The 19,696-nt window shown below is 36.8% G+C and overlaps 2 protein-coding genes across 2 annotated transcripts; both read right to left on the bottom strand.

Annotated features, from left to right (window-relative positions):
• LOC109717987 (pentatricopeptide repeat-containing protein At2g18940, chloroplastic) lies at nt 3,582-8,023 on the bottom strand. The gene is made up of 3 exons (XM_020243955.1): nt 7,915-8,023; nt 5,030-7,355; nt 3,582-4,351 (listed from the first exon to the last, which is right to left on the bottom strand). Exons 1-3 carry the CDS (start codon nt 8,021-8,023, stop codon nt 4,348-4,350), a joined length of 2,439 nt encoding a protein of 812 aa, XP_020099544.1. The 3' UTR covers nt 3,582-4,347.
• LOC109718287 (afadin- and alpha-actinin-binding protein-like) lies at nt 10,985-18,498 on the bottom strand. Its single transcript, XM_020244450.1, has 16 exons — nt 18,395-18,498; nt 18,231-18,262; nt 18,004-18,115; nt 16,867-16,964; nt 16,246-16,342; nt 16,063-16,152; nt 15,841-15,903; nt 15,650-15,724; nt 15,357-15,422; nt 15,194-15,271; nt 14,081-14,191; nt 13,494-13,571; nt 13,250-13,369; nt 12,242-12,285; nt 12,086-12,143; nt 10,985-11,324 (listed from the first exon to the last, which is right to left on the bottom strand). The coding sequence occupies exons 1-16, from the start codon at nt 18,419-18,421 to the stop codon at nt 11,316-11,318; spliced, it is 1,158 nt and encodes a 385-aa protein (XP_020100039.1). The 5' UTR covers nt 18,422-18,498; the 3' UTR covers nt 10,985-11,315.

The following is a 19,696-nucleotide window of genomic DNA, read 5'->3' as shown; positions in this document are numbered from 1 at the left end:
TGTATATACTATATATAGAGAGAGGGGTTTTTTTTTGCATTTAGCACCCTCAAAAAAATATTTCACAGATAGCCCCACAAAATTTATAAAGGCTAATTTTATACAAGTCCCTGCAAACATAACGAATGATAAATATATCCCTACAGAGTTCAACTTTTATATGTTGTTCCTATAAAAGTTCTGATGTTTTCAAATATGTCCCTGCAGTTAGAATTCGTTAGAAAATTTTAGTTAACCATAGGTTAAATACTTAGTCCTAGCTAGTTTTTAACATTTTTACTCCTTTTATATTATACTGTTATGGCTTTTAGAGGGATATATTTGTGATGGCAAAATTGAAAATATAAACGATTTTCTAACGGTTCTTTAACGGTAACAAAAATCAGAGGGATATATTTGAAAGCATCAGGACTTTTGCAGGGACAACATACGGAAGTTGAACTTTGTAGGAATATATTTGTCATTCACTATATTTGCACGGACATGTATAAACTTAACCCAATTTATAATTACAAAACCGGCTTTATTCCCGCCACGCAAGAGTCGCGTCAGCCGTTGGCTGCCATAAGTTGAACACAGTAAACCATGCACAGCGGGGCTATTTGAGTTCTTTTGCACTGCGAAGTTGGATACTGTTCATCCCGTCCAAACACAGTGAATGATTCACCGCCGTATTCAATTTATGGTGCTTACATGATGCTTGCGTGGCGGAGATAAGGCCAAATTTATAATTATAAATTTTATAGGGTTTTTTGTGAAAAAAATTTAAGAGAGGACTAAATGCAAAAAATTAAAAAAAAAAGCCGCAATGTGGAAGCTTCGGATAAATGTGGACCGTTGGATTGAGATAATAATAAAAATAAAAATAATAAAAATAAAAAATATATAATAATAATAAAAAAAGGTGGCGCCGTGTGAGGAATCTCTTCTTTCCCAAGCCATCAAGAAGAATAAAATAATAAAAATAAAAATATATATAATAATAAAAAAAAGTGGGATAAAAAATATTCTATATTTTATTTCTCAAAAAGTATGAAAATAAAATTTTTGAGAGAAAATATTTCATGGAAATTTCTTTACAATTTTCTATCTACTTGATTTCAAGCGAAACTAATTTTTTTTACAATTTTAACAAAATATTTTTTTCAGGTTCTAGAAAAAAACTAGTAAATAATAATTTTATTTTTTGAAAAAAATAAATATATGAGGAACAAGCTCAACTTTTTATACTTTGTCTACATTTACTGATTGAATAAGTATATTAAAATAATTAATTAACTAAAATTTGGTATCAAAAAAGTTATTAAATGATTTAAACTAAATAAATTGAAAAATCGAGTAGTAAGATTGAGATTTGGAAAGATTGAATAATCAAATCAAAATGATCTATAATGCAAATAAATTATATTTAGATTTATTATTATTATTTTAGTCAAAAAGAATTTAGAGGTTTATGACCTCTTTGATTGCGTATTATTCTAAGTTGAATACACTTTTAGTACACTTTTCCCCTCTTTCATCCATTAGATTTGTGACACGTGTCCCATTTTTTTATTTCCCTTTTTTTAATTAATGTGTCACTAATGACCTCATTGTGCCTACTTAGCCAGATTCTTCTAGAAGATTCGAGTTAGATTATAATTTGCTAATATTTTATTTTCTTAATGGATTTTATCATTTTTAACAAGCATCAAAAAATTTATAAATTTGCATCAAGATGCGTAATGAGTGATGATAGAAACAAGTTGCTGGAAGATTCGTGCTGAGTTGCAATTAACTCAGTTATTTACTGCATGTATAATGTAGCTTATATATTTTAGCAAAATATATATGAAGCTAATATGTTCTGTGTGACATATTATTACTTATGCAAATAAGATATTTTACGACACTAGTACTTTAGCAAAATCATAATTTTATTTTGATGAATAACAAAATAAATTTTATTCTGAAATCACCCAGAATAAAAAATGTTATTGTGATGATGCTTTTGTTCCAAACTTTTTCGAATTAAAAAGGAAAAACTTCAAAAACCCCCATGTGGTTTCATAGTTTCTCACTTTGCCCCCCTGTGGTTTAAAATGTATCAAATTGCCCTCCCTGTGGTTTTGTTTTTATCTTTTCGATAGCTTTTTCGTTAATATTTTATTAAATTATATACAAAAAAACTTCAGATACCCATCTAGATTTATCAAATATTCACTTTAGTACCATTTAATTTTAACTTTATCACTGATTTAAGAAAAAAAAATAATAAAATTGATATGAAAAAGAGAAAAAAGAAACCACAGGGGGGCAAATTGATGCATTTTAAACCACAGGGGAGCAAAGTGAGAAACTACGAAACCGCATAGGGGGTTTTTAAAGTTTTCCCAATTAAAAATGAAAAAATAAAGATCTTTTACATTTAAATATATATAATATAATGATGGTCCCATTTCATTGGAGAACTAAATCATAAAAGTAAAGAAAACAAAGAAAGAGACGCCATGATTATTGCATGACTAGTAAAGTTATCCGCGCATTACAGCAGGCTAATACTATAAAAAGCAGAAGATTAATAAAGTAAAAAAATTCTAATACTATAAAAAGCAGAAGATTAATAAAGTAAAAAAATTTTAAAATTTTTCGACTTACCATCAGATATTAATAAATACAAATAGTATGAGAAAAATGAATATAAAGAGATCTTATTTTAATTATTTTTTCTATGAAAGTGATTTATTTAGATGACTATGGACCGTATAAATGTATTAATTGGAAAGTGGGTGAGCGGAAAAATGAAATATCAGGCAGAGATGGGGGCTGGCCACGTGGTAAATTATATAAAAAATAATGTATATGTATAGATATAGATTCACCATTTATTATAGTATAGATGAGTGTTTTAGGAATTATAGAAAATGAATTTATGTAAAGAATAAATAATAAAATATTAGTATAAAAAACACAGGTAAATTTCTCAAGTTTCAGAGCAAAATAAACTAACAAAACATAAATTCTCAGATTATAGTGAGGCTACTATGCTATCGGAAGCACGGAGCCTTCCGTGCTCCCAGCTCGTTTTCGATGTTGCGACTTTCGAATCGTCGATCGGCTCCGTTAAACTTGATCTAGAGTATTTGAAATACCTAGAAAATAAATTTTATGATTTTACGATATCATTTGCCTAGTGAACGAAGGGGCTCAAAATCAACGGCTGAAAATAAAAATCTTACAAAATGTAATAATATGACATTAAAATTTTAAATCAAAGATATTGATCTTGTTTTATATAGTATAAAGAATTTTCTATCAAAATTTCACGTGATTTGGATATTTCTACACCGTTAAACTTGCAAACGGCTCACTACGGCCATTGAAATTTGTTGATTTTGAGCCCATTCGATCACTAGGCAAATGATATCGAAAAATAATAAAATTTATTTTCTAAGTACTCCAAATACTCTAGATCAAGTTTAACGGAGCCGATCGACGATTCGAAAGTCGCAACATCGAAAACGAGCTGGAAGCACGGAAGGCTCCGTGCTTCCGATAGCATAGTAGCCTCACTCCAGATTATATGATAACAACAAGAAGAATTAGCAAATCAACAAGCGAAATACCAACTATTTGTGCCAGGCTATGTATGTACCTGAAATAAAAGCATACTCTATTTTAAAAAGACTTTAATTGTGAATAATCTTTAATCTGTCACGTCTCATGCTTGAGCGAAAGCACCTCCCCCGATAACATGTTCAGATCCGCCATATGCATAGGACTCTCCAATACACACAATGCTATAAATAACAACATTCAATTCATACAAACAAACAAGAGTTTAATACGAGTAGAAGTATCATAGCATAATTCTTTTAAATTCTACGATTAATTTCATACAGGTTCCTTGCAAACATAGTGAATTGCAAATATATCCCTACAAAGTTTAACTTTCATATGTTGTTTCTGCAAAAGTCTTAATATTTTCAAATATGTCCCTGCCGTTAGAATCCATTAGAAAACTTCACTTAACCATAGGTTAAATACTTAACCCTGATTAGTTTATAAAATAACTTGACATTTTTGCCCCTCTTCTATTATACTATTGTGGCTTTTGGAGGGACATATTTATAATGGCAAAATTGACATTCTACTTAAAATATAAATAGTTCTATAACGATAACAAATCAGAAGAATATATTTGAAAACATTAGAACTTTTGTAGAGACAATATATGAAAGTTGAATTTTGTTGGAATATATTTGCAATTCACTATATTTAGAGGGACCTGTATGCATTTAACATTTTATTCTACAACACCAAAATAAAAGCTGGGAACCTTACTACAGTGCGATACCCTTGCCACGATCACCTGCGAAAGAGGAGGGGAACTCTGAAAGGGAAACAACAATGGGGCATGGGAAATATATAATAAGAACTTTAATTGCGAATAATTTGCTAAATATAACACTTCTAAAATGAACTAAGATTTGCATTAAAAAAGAAAAAACAACCAGTTTAAGAACTTTTGGGTGGCAAAAATGGTGTATAAAATACGATTAACATTTCATCTCTTGCACATAAAAATCAACATCTATCAAACCCCAAATATTCAGGATATAACTCTACCCAGATGATAATTTCCTGAACATGTACAATGCCTCTGAATGAATTAAACTTGTGCTAAAAAGTAATCTGCAAATTGATTACCGTTGAATTTTTCATCCTTCGCAGTTGAAACACCAATATCTCCAAAACAAAATAAATCCACGAACATTGATTTTCTTTTTACCATTCCACGACAACGAGAACAATAGAAACTGATTAACATGATTATTCGTGTCAGATGATATATGTACCGAGCGATAAAACATACTCAACTCTACATTATATAATGAGAATTAAATGAAATATTTCGGCATAGGGAGAACTAGAACTGCATCAAAAGAAAAGCAATCAGTTCATGAACTTCCGGGCAGCGAAAACAGGGAACAGAACAGTGTCAAAATGTCATCTTTCGCACTTAATCAAAATAGTACCAAGTTATTACCGCGACTCGAGGTTCTGTTGTGCATGAACTTTTAGCCTCTGCTGTGATTGCTTATCAAAATCCGGATCGATCTTCATAATTTCAGAAACAAAACCTGCAGCTTCTTCATATTTTCTGGCTTTAAAATACCCGTCGAGAATCGTTCTATACGTCAATTCAGTGGGTCTGAGATTATGCTTCATCATGTAGCTAATTACGTCGTTAGCCTCATTGAACATCTCTATGCCGACATACCCAGCGATAATCGTATTGTATGTAACCATGCAAGGAACTATACCTTCTCCCATCATCTCGGATAGAATCCTCAAAGCCTCGTTCATTAGCCCTTGCTTGCAAAATCCGTTAATCACGGTGTTATAAGACACTAAATCCGGTTTGATCCCGGATACTTTGAGCTGTTTCAATACATCTTCGGCTTCCCAACACTCGCCACATTTTGCGTACATGTCCATCAAGCTATTGTACGTGATTAAATCGGGCTCGAGACCACTTTTACGGATTGAATCGAACATCTCACGAGCTTTTTCATACATTCCATTTTTTGCGTATATCGAAAGCATAGAATTGAGAACGACTAAGTCGGGTTTGTACCCTTTAATCTTTAGCTCCTCGAATGCTCTTTCGGTTCCCTTCAAAACTCTACACTTGAAGTTGGCAATAACAAGTGTCCTCAATATCACCCAACTCGGAAAAATTTGGCCTTCATAAACTTCTTTTGCGATCGCCTCTATCCCTTCTACATTTTTTGCCCTCGCATGGCATTGAAGTAACAAAGAATAAGAGAGCTCATTAGGCTTAAATCCTTTGTTCTTCATATCCAACAACACAGATTGAGCGGCGACGTAATCGCCTTTTCTGGCGATCGCATTCAACAAGGCATTGTACGTAGTAAGACAAGGGCTAAAACCGGCTCTCACCATCTCATCATACATCTCTAAAGCATGGGTTCGGGAGCCGCACCGACCGTACGCGGAAATCAAAGTGTTGAACGTGTCACGGTCCGGCTCAACCCCGCAATTCTTCATCTCCGCGTAGACCCGTCTCACGTAGTGTTCCATCCCCTTCTTTCCGCACATTGCAAGCATGGTGTTCCACGTAATCCTATTCGGCTTACACCCATTGTTCCTCATCTCACCAAGTATTGCCAACATTTCCTTTGATCTCGACTTTTTCCCCAACATTCCTATGATGGTATTATACGTACAAACATTCGGAACGCAACCCAACTCCTTCATCCGGTCGAACAAGGCTAAACCCTCGTCGACCTTTCCCGCCTTACTATACGCATTAATCACCGTTGTATATGTTACCGAATTCGGCATAATACTCTTACCACCCATTGTATCCAAAACCGCCGCGGCCTCTTCGAAAAACCCAGCTCGAGCGTAAGCCGCGACGAGCTCGTTGTAAGTGAAAGCATCGGGCGAGCAATCATTCTCCTCCATTTCCCTCAACACACTTAAAGCCTCCGCGTAATTCCCGGCCTTTCCGAAAGCTTGTAGTAGAGAATTATACGTGACAATTCCCGGCGTAAAACCCCGAGCTTTCGATTGCTCGAAGAAGCTCGACGCCTCCTCTAACAGCCCTTCTCTCCCGCAGGCAGAGATAACCGTGCTGCAGGTGAAATCGTCGAACCCGGCCCCCTCGCGCCTCATCTCGTCGAGGAGCTCCCGAATTGCACCCCACGACCGGCCCATCCGGCCGTACACGTCGAGCACGACGTTGTACGTGACGAGGGTGGGCCGGAGCCCCTGGTGCTTGATCTCGCCGAACAGGGCGAGGGCCCGCCCGTACCGCCGCGCCCGCGAGCACGCGTGGAGCAGCGTGGTGTAGGCGCGGATGTCGAGGCAGAAGTCCCTCAGGGGAATTCCGTCGAGCACCTCGCAGGCGAGCGAGTGCCGCGACTCCCGGCCCAGCACCCTGATGATCAATTCGATCGAGGGGGCGTCCAATTTGGCACGGCGGATTCCGGGATCGGAAGCGGCCCACCGGAAGAGGCTCACCGAGCGCTCCCAATGCCCGGAGGCGTCGAGTCCCTTCAGCAAGCCGGCGAAATCGGAGGTAAAAATCTCACCTTTGGAGGAGTTTAGGAACGATTCTAGTGCCGGCGATGGTAGGGCGGCAATGGATTTGAGAAGGGAATTGGCGTCGGGGGAGAGGAAATCGAAATGCGTCGGCGGGGATTGGGGCCGGGAGGGGTTGAAGGTGGGGGCTTTGTTAGGGTTTGGGGAGGAAGAGGAGGAGGTGAGGTGGTGGAGGAGGGAGTCGATGGGGAGGGAGAGGGAGAGGGAGGAGGAGGAGGAGGAGGAGGAGGAGNTTAGAGAATCTACTACCAAGAGGAGAGGGGGTGGGAAGAGGATGAATTGGATTCATGAGGAGGAGGAGGAGGAGGAGGAGGAGGAGGAGGGGGGAGGGGGAGGGGGAGAGGGGAGGGTGAGGAGGTTGAGCTTCGTGCGGGGGGAAGTTGTGGGGGGGTTAGGGTTTGTGGGGAGGGAGGGGCGGTTGGGGAAGAGGGAGCCCTCCATTGTTGAGGGTTTAGAGAGAGAACGAAGCGAAGGTGCTCCCCCTCTCTCTCTCTCTCTCTCTCTCTCTCTCTAACACTCTCTCTTCTTTTCTCTCTCTCTATCTCTTCTTTTCTCTTTCTATCTCTTCTTTCTCTCTCTATCTCTAGAGAGAGATGACTCTATTGGGTGGTGAGAGAGGTGCTCTCTTTCTCTCTCTATCTCTTCTTTCTCTCTCTAGAGAGATGATTATTCTAGTGAGTGGTGGGAGTGGTGCTCTCTCTCTCTCTCTCTCTAAATAACTCACTCTCTCTCTTCTTTCTCTCTCTAACTCGTGTTTCTCTCTCTAACTCATGTTTCTCTCTCTTCATGTTCAACGACCACCAACGATAACGTGATCAGGAGGGTGGGGCGGTGGTGGGAGATTGGTTCTTGGCTGGACCCTGTTCACCACGTCAGCTGTGAACCGGTGGACCATACACCCGGTCCACATTTTGAGAAATTCTAGAATGCAACGGGTATATTAGTGACGTGGCGTAACAAACCAATCAAATTAATCCTTTTAAGAATATATGTCCCATCATGATTGTAAAAAAGTATTTTTATTATACTTTTGTTTAAAAAGAAGGAATGTGATTGGTTTGTTATTGATGACGTGGTGCAAGTGTGACAGTGTAGAATTCCTCCCACATTTTGTGTGAATCTGTCTGATCCGAAGAGGCAAATTTAGGACCATTTTTTTTTAAATCATTTTCGTAATTTGCTGATCTGAATCTGGTTGATCTCAAGATCAAACTATGTAAATATGTATGTGTAGGATACAAACCACCCACCATTCAGAAACTGATTCAGAATAAGTATAAAGTTTCTTTTTAGATAAAATTAGATCAAAACCATTTCACATACTCTAAAGTTATAATTTCTTCTTCTTTTTTTTTGCGAGAGATAGATAGCATGCTACCCGCTTCGTTTATTTCATTTAGAAATAAACTTAGCTGAAAATATGAATCAACTAGGATTCGAACTCGCGACCTCAGGTATCAACTACCAAATTGTTCGCTACTTGCGACAGGGACAGTCAATAATTATAGTTGAATCACATGTTTAGATGTTCATGTATCTGTTTCTAAAAAATTATAACTTGAGAACGTAAAGTCAAAACTTTTAAAATTCAGATACCAATTTCAAAACGCACTATATGTCACATATCAGGTTAGGTCCCATGTACCATAAATCATAATATATTATGGAATAGATTTTTCATTTTTGCTAATCAATGTAGCTACAGTGTGTAGTATTTATACATTGGGCTTTAAAAAATATATAAAAAAAGAAAAATGAAATAAAATGTGACCGTTGGATTCTTTCCCATTTGAATTTGAATTCAAATTGTAAGGGGCCCCTAACAAAATGCAACAACCTAACAAACCCAAACACCTGCTTACAATAAATCACCAAACAGAGTCTCAATCATATAGTTATTTACCCAAAAAAAAAAAAGAAGAAAAATTTTCTTTTTTTTCCTCTTCTTCTTCACTTTTTGTTGAGAAATCTTGCAATGTCCACAAACAAGAAGAATGAATTTTCTACCTCTTCTTTAGTAGTTTCTACCGGTTGTTCGAAGAAGATTAAATCTTATTTCTCGCGCCTTCGACCCCTCCCGCACCCGAAAACCTCTCCTTCCCCCGACCCCCCATTAAATTCGAATCCCATACCCCCGCCTCCGCCTCCGCCTTTGCCTTTCTTTAGGGATGGGGAAGCGGTCGTCGAGGAATACTGGAGAAGAGCACGGCGGTTGGAAGAAGAACTTCAGAAACTAGAGAAGTTGCTGAGCGAAGAGAGGAGGGTTACAGAATGCGATAAGAGTACGACGAAAGAGGAAAAGAAAATATCGGTTCGCGAGAGAGAGCTGACGAGACTGCCGGACGGAAGCTACGTACACGAGATCAGAAGACTGGGCCGACCATGGGGGAGGCTAGTCATGCAAGTCTCCCCACCGACCATCGCCGAGAATGCTTCGACTGCGTTCGAGGTGCCCAAAAAGTAGTCCTTGATCGCAAAAGTGTATTCGCATGTACTAATGTGAGAGTTTTACGGTTTGTTGGTTTTCGTAGGTTATTCGAGGAATGGTGTCGATGAAAATGGAGGACTTGTGCCGATGCTTGATGGAATCGATGCCGATGAGAGACATAACCGGAATTAGGGCAAGCGAGATCGCCAGCAGAACCGGTTTACCCAGTTGCGAGGACAACTACACGGAGGCAATCCTTCTAAACGCGATGGACAAAATGGAAGGGCTAGTTCTCGAGGGGCTACGGATTCAAATGAGTTCGAGTCGGTGCGAAAGCGACTTCCTCACGAGGAGATCGAAGGAGGCATCGTCGACGACGACGACAACAACGACCACCGACGAATGCGTAGTTGTTGTGGTGTTGATTCAAGTTAGGGATCCAAAAGAAGGGCATGGGGCTATTGGGGAGCTTATGATTGGATTGATTGAGGCTAAAATTTTGGATGTTGAAGGGAAAAGGTTTAGTGTAAGTGGAGTTCATGTTGCTGGATTGAGCTTCACTAGGAGGAGGATTGATGGGAGGGATTATTTGTGGAGTGCTTCTCTGCAAAGCTGCAGGGGGGAAGAGAGCAACTGCTGCTGGAAATATGTAAGGAATCCGGATAGGGTTTTCGCGCGCTAGATCAAACAAGAACAAGAAAAACTAGATGAGGTTTATTTGCTGTTTTTGCGCGCGCGCACGCGCGGAATAAGAAGAGCAAGAAGCAGTTCATCCTTAGGAGAGAGTGGGATTGTAATAAGATTTGTTGGATGTTGTTTGTGTTTCAGGTTGTGGTTGAAGTTTAACTTTGTAACTTAGATGTTACCAAAGTGCAAAATTCTCAATGTACTAATGATGAAAAGCTTGATTTAAGTTAATTCATAGTCTAAATTGTACGCAAAGATCGAGTTATTCTGTACAAAAAAGTGTTGTTTGAGTAAAGCTGTTTGAAAAAGTCCTACTTTTCTAATAAGCCCTTGCTTGCTACCGAGAGCCGTCAAAGTATATACAAAAATATACTTCTCTGTTTTTCGATGGAACCGCGGATCTTATATTTTAACCGATTCATAGCAATATATCCAATGAGATGTTATTCACGAATGTAATCCCAAACAAAACCTTAAAAACCTAAGAAAAGCTTGATGCAGGTAGAAGCAAAAAGAGTGAATGTTTGCTTGATTCAACTGAGTTTCTTTTAATCTGGAGTGTTTGGCTAAAACAAGTGTTGAATGTGTGAGAGTATCACATAGTCTGAAACCTGAAAACACAATGATGAATCCTCTTCAACAGCTGATCATCTGAAAATGGGTCCCTTATCTTCAAAATCATCAAAATCGAATCCGCCGATGGACATGTTTTTTCATTTGTAACATTTTTTTTAATTGATGATCAAGAAACAGTAGTAGAGCAAAAATCATATGATGAAAGATCATAGTTGATGCAGAGTAACACAACATAAACTGTTATAAAAATTAAGAATGCTTTTGATTCTTTTCAGGAACAAGAAACTGAGCTACACAACACAAAGGATTTCACCGAGAGGGCGATTTTGAGAACCTAATGATTCCTCTCCATTAATCTAATAAAATTCTGGAGTACTTAGAAAAGTTGCACTAGTCCTATTTGTAAACACTTACTTCATCAGCTCTACTAGGGAACTGAAGAAAAGGAAGGCCTACACTTGGAGCAAGAGTATGCACCGTCGGACGAGAATAAAGGCGAGCCGTGCATTTTCTACAATGCCTGTAAACATATGTAATGGCATGATAAGTGGAAATAGATTTAAATATAAGAAAAAAAGAGTCATAACCTGTTTCGACAAATATCCCGTTAGGTAAATATGTATAAGGAGACGCCCTCAGCTATAGACCATTTCAAAATAGACTTGTCATTGTTTGTCGGCACCCCCCAATCTTTTTTTCCTTTTCCTTTCAATTTGTGTTATTTCTACCGAATTGGTTGGGGGTTTAAGTTAAACTTAACTGTCAGTTAACTACCTAATACTAATTGTCGACAAACCCCACAATTTTGTCAAACAGAACTTGTAAAGCCACTCAAATTAATCAAATCACCATTAAACCTAACAAACTCGCCACAATTCAACATGCAAAGGAAAAAAATTAATCAAAACAAATAGAAGTTGCGGAGGATGTGCGCACATTCAGGATAATTACGGATATATATTGGGGGGTGGCACATTTCTATGGATTTGTTGGATAATATTTATGTAATATTCTAGAATAACCTAGTGTGACCAGAATAATTATAAGTTCTGACGAACGTCTTACATATTAAAATTATCCCTCTTTTGTCCCACCCAAACAAATTTACACATAATCAAATTAGTATATTAAGAAAAAAAGGCACAGATCAAACTAACGATAGCAACTCAATGAAGAAATTGTTCCAATAGAACATATCGACCTACGTTATCATGGTGTTGGAGGAATAGATCAAACTAATTGCAAACAAAATCTAGAGAAAAGAAATTACTTTTTCCCTACCTCAGTTAATGCTGAATGGATACTTTCCCTCTCGGCATCTAAATGGCCACTTAATCTCCTGCACAAAAGGAGAGAAACATAAATAGGCAAATCGAGATAAAATGAAGGGATTGAAAAAAAAAAATAAAAGAAAAAAATAAAGCACTCTGAAACTACCTTGGCTTGTCAGACTTGGCAAAATGCTTGGACATTATAGAAGCCTGCATGGTTATTTAACATATATACCAGGTTACTCTCACGAGTTCCGTATACGCTTGCACCAACTACTTTTTGTTACTAGGAAGGGATAAAAAACTTGCACTAACTACTAAACAGTAAACATTGGTTTAGACAACAAACTAAGGGTGCGTTTGGTTCGCGCTATCTTTTTAAGATTCCTAGTAATCCAATAGGAATAAAAAAATATGACGGTGTTTGACTAAACGCACTAAGTAATATAGTTGGTAATACCGGATTTACTTGGGAATGAGATGCATCCCAAAGTACTAATCTCATTCCTTTGAGGGAGAGGGTGGGTATCCTTATATTAATGGATTGGAGTAATTATAATATGTCTAATCTCTTTTTTTTTTCCCACCCACCGGCTAGTTGGTTTTTTTTTTTTTTACACTCTAACCTCATATCTCTCTCTAAACTTATCTTTTTCTCTCTAAACTTCAACCTTNCTTTTTTTTTCTCCCTACCTGCCGGCTAGTTGGTTTTATTTTTTTTTACACTCTAACCTCATATCTCTCTCTAAACTTATCTTTTTCTCTCTAAACTTCAACCTTTTTTCTCTCTCTAAATTAAGTTATTTCTCCCTATCTTTTTCTAAAATCTCAACCCTCTCATTCTCTCTAACCTCGACTCTATTTCTCTTCCTATTTCTTTAATTACGCTATCTCTTTCTAACCTATATTCTCTCTCTTTTTTCTAAAAAAGATGTTAAAATTTTTTATAGTATTATTTAAAATTAAATTAATTAATTATATATTTTTCGTAATCTTAAATAACATGACTAAATAATATGACCGTACGAACCAAACACCGAAATACTACATTCTTAGTAATAGGATGAATAGGAATAAGATTCTCGGATATCTTTTTACTCCTAGTAATCTTTTATAGTGCGAACCAAATGCGCCCTAAAGTTCATGCATCTGTATCAAAAATAGGCATCAGAACCTGCTCTTGGATAATGCTCCTAGCCTCAACAAGTTGAGCTTCAAGCTCAAGCTCCCTCTCAGTCACTTCGGAGGTCACCTCAGCTCCCTTCTGAGCATCTTGAAGTTGCACCATCCGTGCCTGTAGGACAATTTTTTTTTTTTTTTTCAAAAGAAAAGTTCTACTGTACTTTGCAACAGAAACAAACTTAACAAGTGACAATAACTGATCATCCGATTGAATGTATAAGGCCGTCGCGTATCACCTTAATAGAAGCCATCTTGGTCCGTAAACTCTCTTCTATTTGATCTCTAGCCATGTGGAAAGGTAGATCAAAGACATCCTGCAAGTAAGCCCTTATGTGAAATGAGTATAAAACTTTGGATGGAGATTAGACCAAGGATAAAAGAAGAGCTACATAAATGTAAAAAATAATCTTTTTACATGTATATTCCTCAAGAATTGCCATCCATGCCGTTCAAAATTTTTATTTTTAAAATATATAGCCTTCTGCTTAAAACAACACTTAAAAAAAAAAAATTGAGAACATAAATTCAACTTCTTTCCATAAATTCTCACTTACTGTCAAAGTATATTAACTAGTTTTGAGGAATATATATGATAATTCAGATTTTATAATGGAATGTATTTAAATATATGATTTTGCAGGGATATTTTAGTCATACCTCACTCCCCCCTCCTTTCACAAAAAATAACAAAACAAAACAAAAAACAACAGCAAAAAACACTAATCCTGCCCAAATCAGCCGCACTCCTCCCTACACCATCTTTGGCGTGCATGCTTAACAAGCACCCATACGCAACATATCAAAATTAAGGTTGTTGCCATACCGTCCTGCCACCTAGTGGGGATTGAGGTGACCCAGCATCTTGCTTTTCATTGCCAGCCAATGTTTGTTGGGACAGCCCATTTGGAGCATTTAAGAAGTCACGCATATCCATCTAAAGAGAAGCAAACTTGTAACTCACAAGAGCAAACTGCAATTTCGGTAAGTAACGAAAACAAGTACCTAAAAATTTAAAAAATATCCTGAATGATGCAGAAAGGTACTTGAACATAAGCCAACTAATTTTCTTCAGGAAAAAAAAAAAGATTTCACTACAGAATATGTCGACATGGATCACAGATTCACAGTATAACATTAAGACGCATTGACAATAGCATAATAGTAAAAAAGCAGAAGTTCTAAGGCAACGATATAGATTCACAAAGTGGTAACTTATCATATGCAAATTTTACCGAGTAGAAAATCCATTAATTGAAGGGTGGTTTTTTTTTGTTGTTGTTTTAAATCAATCATGGGCTCACTCAAACACCAGAAACTCCTCTTGTCCAAACTCTTAGAAAGTAGTTGGTATATGCTAATGCACTAAGGGGGGAATCCAATTAAGCTTTAATGAATAAAAAGGTAATAATAAGTCAAGGACTTCACTCGTTTACTTAAAAACACTCTTCATGATTCCTTTTTTTTGTGAATACTGAATATTGTAACTCATTGGGCACCAAATCCAGTATCGGCAGAATTTATAAAAGGATTTCAATTGGACCAAAATTTGCTTATTACTATTGACTCCAATAATTGTTCTTCCATCGGATGACAAATATATTTAAAACATAACGGTTTATCAAACTCATCAACCCCATAAACATGAGAGAAAAAAGATAGTGCAAATGCAAAAAAGCTATAAGATGCAGGCACTTATCAACCAAAAGCAAGCAGTAAATAGAGATACTGTAAATCTTAAAGCAAATGAAAAATAGGCTACTAGACACACCAGTCGTAAACACACATTGTACACAAGAAAAATCTTGCGGACAAGCAAATGAAAACCAAATGTAGATTCAATAATGTAAAATCCGTCAAATTTTATTATAAAAACAGATTCAAACATATATGTATGCTTTGTGCAGTAAGTCCAAAACTTGCAACTACAAGTTTCTACCTGCATAGATCGTAATAAGGCCCGCAAATCCGAGTTCTCTTGCATCAGCTCTTGTTTCTTCACTTCATATGCATCAGCCTAATGGTCCAATACAAAAAATTGTAAATTTTTGGGGAGGAAAAAAATCACATAAAGATATTCAGTGAATCGGGAAACTTGTTACAATCATTTTATAGAAGTCATTGTCTGCCTTCTTTCCATTCCATGTTCCACGTTGGCGTCCTTCTTTCTGTTAATCACATGAGAAAACATCATGTGGATGACAAAAAAAAAAAAACTTAGAAAGAATAGGAGGCAGCAAACTTAAATTTGACCAAAACTAATAGAAAATGGACAATAAGAAAGAGAAACTATCAAGGATGTGAAGCACCTGTGCACAATGACCAGAAAATTTCACCTAAAATCTACATATTGACATTGATTTAAAATTAAATTTCTTTCCGCATGCTTCAATACCTGCAATAGGTTCATTATCTCCATGCCTGACCTGGATTCCTTCTTTTTCTCCATTAACACTTGATTTAACCGCTCCTACAAACAGCAAATAGAAAAGATTGCTGTTTTGTACTTATGGGCAAATAATCTCAAATCATGTTTCACATTGTTAATAATCACAAATTCAGACATAAATTTATTAACTACATTACCTGCAACTTTATATATTCCTTCTCTTTCTTCTTCATTTCATGTATTTGTTGTGTTCTCACTTGCTTTTAAGAAAAGAGTAAGAAAAAGATAATGTAGTGAGGAGGCGCTATTTTAAAGGAAAAGATGGAAAAATAAATAACACTTATACAGTTAGAGAAGCAAAGAATATTATTAGATAGTATAAAAGAACACAAGAAGCATAACGGCAAAAACTAATTTACCTGATTACCAATAACCATCTTTTGATATTCATCCCTCTCCTGTTGTAGCTTTTCAATCTGAGCCTTCAAAGCTGCGGTATTTTTCGCCTCCTGGTCATGTGAAGCTTGATCATTGGAGCATAATGGAGATATAAAACAAAGCTTAATGCCAGTCAACACAACTGGAAAAAATGTCAAACAAACCGTTCGGGTTAATGTGGCCAGCTCTCGATCTTTGGCAGCTAACTGTGCCTCGAGCCTTTCAATCTTGGCCTCTAACCTTGATATATCAGACTGCAACCTGAAGAAATTGGATAGCCAGGTCATCACAAAGGCATTTCAGCATATGAAAGAGAACACAAAACTTCTAATAAACTATGCATATCAAAATAGAAAGCTCCCAATGAATGACATCATATGCCTCTAGTGAGATGACAGATAAAATTAAGACCATTGCAGATTAAGACCCGCTGCAGCGAAATTGCATAAAACAATCAAGTGACCCAAATGTGATCCAATTTTTGATTTCTCTAAACCACGTCATCATTCATGTACTACCAACCCCTACCCAAATAATAAACAAATGGGTGCTAAAAGAAAAGGATTACAGTTGTAAGCCAGAAAACCATTCAATGCAAATTTCCAAATTCACAATAAAAAGGCATACCAATTTAAATGCAATTGCATAACTAAATATATCAGTATGAAAGATTAAGAAGAAAGAAAAGAGGCATACCAATTTAAATGCAAATACATAGCTAAACATATCAGTTTAAAAGATTAAGAATAAGAAATAAAAGACCAATTAGCAACATATGATCTCACCTTTGCCTCTGTTCATTGGAGGACTCCCTAAACTCAATATCTCGCTGCCGCTGCTGGAGCAGCGAATATATGCAGTTGCATGTCCTCGCAACAGAAACCTACCGCCAACATTAGCAAAACAAGAATGGAAAGATCAAATACGGCACTCGAAGGCTTGCAAAAACCCGGAAAAAAGGAGGCTTAATTACACTCCACTAGACTGAACTTTAACTCTTTAAGCTGGTTTCCACTTTCTACACTCCTCTTTTAGCCAACCTCTCCATGGGACTCCAAGCTCTACAACAATCCATACAATCCATACACTATACTAACAGATTATAGTCAATGTCAGATCTGATTAATGGTAATTTTGACTTTCCATCTAATATTTCTCAACAAATACATCAATTCTCAGTCATTTCTCGGCAAAGGAGGCAAGAAAATTATTGATTTGAGTTGGAACTATGGAATGCCAAATACAGTCACTCTTAGCGGCATATACACAAAAGAATTTTACTCACAGAGAAAGCAATGGATTTTGTACTATCTACGCTCACTCCTGCGACTGCTTCTCTCCATTATTTTCCAACTAAAATAAACCCTAAGACCGTTATTCATCAAATCAAATAAACCCTAAGACCTTTATTCATCAAACAAGTTATATGTCTCTGAATGGGAATTGAGTAAACCATAACTAACAGAAATACTCGGTCCCACTTAAAATTCTTTTGTCTGTAGAAGATGCCCCGGTATTTGAAGTTCAATGGAGAGTTTGACCACAGAAAAAAAAAAAAAAAAAAAAAAAAAAAACTCAAGAAAAAAAAGAAAGCAGCCTCACACCTACGCTAACTTGAGATCACCAACTGAACTTTAAAAATAACATAAAATCATCGGAAAAATCTAATTTTGGTGCACAAAACCACTATAAAGGTGGTCTTTTTTAATGTTAGTATTTAATTCAGGTGGTTTTTGGGTCATTTTCCAAATTTGAATGGCGATCCCAAATGGCACAGGATAAAGTCCGGAGCTTTTTTTCCCTCCAAGAAATTGCAATATCAAAAGCAAAAAAAACCCTCAGAATTCAGTATGGTAACATGTAATTAAGCCCAAAAAATAAGGAGAAAAAAAAAGAAAAAAGAACTCAGCGAGCGCACTCACGGGATCATTGGCGAAGAGATCGAGCGACGCAGGAAATCCAAAGGTCACAAGCGTCTGGTTGAGGTACTTGGCACAGTGCTCCAAGTTCCCCACATCCGCGAACGAGTGCTCCCTGCAATTCCAACTCAGATCAAAAACCCTAGAAATCGCAAACACAAGTAGTAGGCGAAACATAGATCGAAATGGGTAAAGAGGTAGAGAGAGGGATCGAGAGACGGATCACGCACCCGATACCGATCGGCGCGGCTCCTCCGGGAGCCTGCATTGCGGTAAAAAAAAGCGAATCAGATGCGGAAATCGAACAGAGAACGAGGTTAAAAAGGGATGAGAGAGAGAGAGAGAGAGAGAGAGAGAGAGAGAGAGAGAGAGAGCTAGGGTTTCGTAGGAGTACCTTGAGATCGAACTCGGCGTGAGCCATGGCGATGTTCAGAGAGCGAGGGTTTGGGATTTTGAAGACGACGACGACGCCGATGCTCTTTTGGAAGGTGTAAATATACCATTACCCCCCTCAACTATAGACGTTTTGAACAGGACCCTCAGGTTAGTAACTTTTTAATTAATACTTTTAAAATTTTCCAACTTTTATTTAAATTATATTTAGCGACCTTATGATTTTCAGCTGTTGATATTATTGAATTACTGATGAATTAGATTAAAAGTTAATTAATTTTTAAAAAAATTAAAAGATGTTAGTTAGTATAATAAAGCGATAAGGGGCCAATTTTAGGAGAGGGTGTAGTTGAGGGGGCCACCATACATTTTTCCCCGCTCGGAAATTTTTGAAATGGGGGCGAGAGGAAACGGGAAGTGGAGCGATGAGTGGTTATACGGGTGTCCGCATATAAAGTTTGTGCGGAAACACATTTATGGGCCCATAATGGGCTTCGTAGGTAAATGGGCTATGCGGTATACAATTCTTTGTGCGATCCCATGCGGAGCCCTAAAAGTCAATAATATTATTTTGGAGGGGGTTTTATGCAAAACTGTTCCTAAATATAATGCCCAAGATTATGGGAAATCGCACGTAAAAACTTTATTTTAATCGACACGAATCATTGGCTCTCGTATGTGCCACGTGTCACAAGGTAGGACCCACCACTGTCCTTTTGGTTTTTTTGCTTTTGGTGGATCACTACATCTTGGAAATTTCCACTGCCACGTGGCACAATAGCGACCACAAATCCCCAGGAGGGGCCTATCAAATCTGAATCGAAACCAACAAATTTTAAAAATTCAAATTTAAACACAATCAAAATTTTAAAATTTAAATTCAAATTCAAAATTATTATTTTTATTTATATTTTTAAAAAATATAAAATATTAAATCTAAATTTTTAAAATTTAATATTAAATATATATATATATATATATATATTTATATATATATTAATTATATAATGTAAAATTATTTCGGGTTTGGTTCGGGTTCCAATTTGACTTGAATCGGGTGCAGTTAAAATTTATATCCGAATCTAAATTTGTCAGATTTACATTCTTTGATATCCATAATCGTAACTATATCTGTTGAACATCTGATAAATCCGCTTCATTCGGATTCGATTCGGACAAAATTTGGAATGTCCCTACTTACCCATTGACATCCCTAATAGAAACTGCATGCATAATTAAATACAGTGTTTAATTTAATATAATTAAATTTAAAGATTAGAAACAAAATTATGCAATAAAGCTT

This window comes from Ananas comosus, linkage group 12, assembly GCF_001540865.1.
Source record: "Ananas comosus cultivar F153 linkage group 12, ASM154086v1, whole genome shotgun sequence".
Taxonomy (NCBI): Eukaryota; Viridiplantae; Streptophyta; class Magnoliopsida; order Poales; family Bromeliaceae; genus Ananas; species Ananas comosus.
The sequence above is the reverse complement of the archived record's forward strand: the minus strand, read 5'-3'. Positions and strand labels throughout refer to the sequence as shown.

Coding starts and splice junctions, on each gene's coding strand:
- LOC109718287 (XM_020244450.1), bottom strand. CDS start 18,421: ATGGCTCACGCCGAGTTCGATCTCAAG. Junction 16,153..16,245: donor TGGCCACATTAACCCGAACG/GTTTGTTTGACA, acceptor TCACATGACCAG/GAGGCGAAAAATACCGCAGC. Junction 14,192..15,193: donor CCTTATTACGATCTATGCAG/GTAGAAACTTGT, acceptor GCTTCTCTTTAG/ATGGATATGCGTGACTTCTT.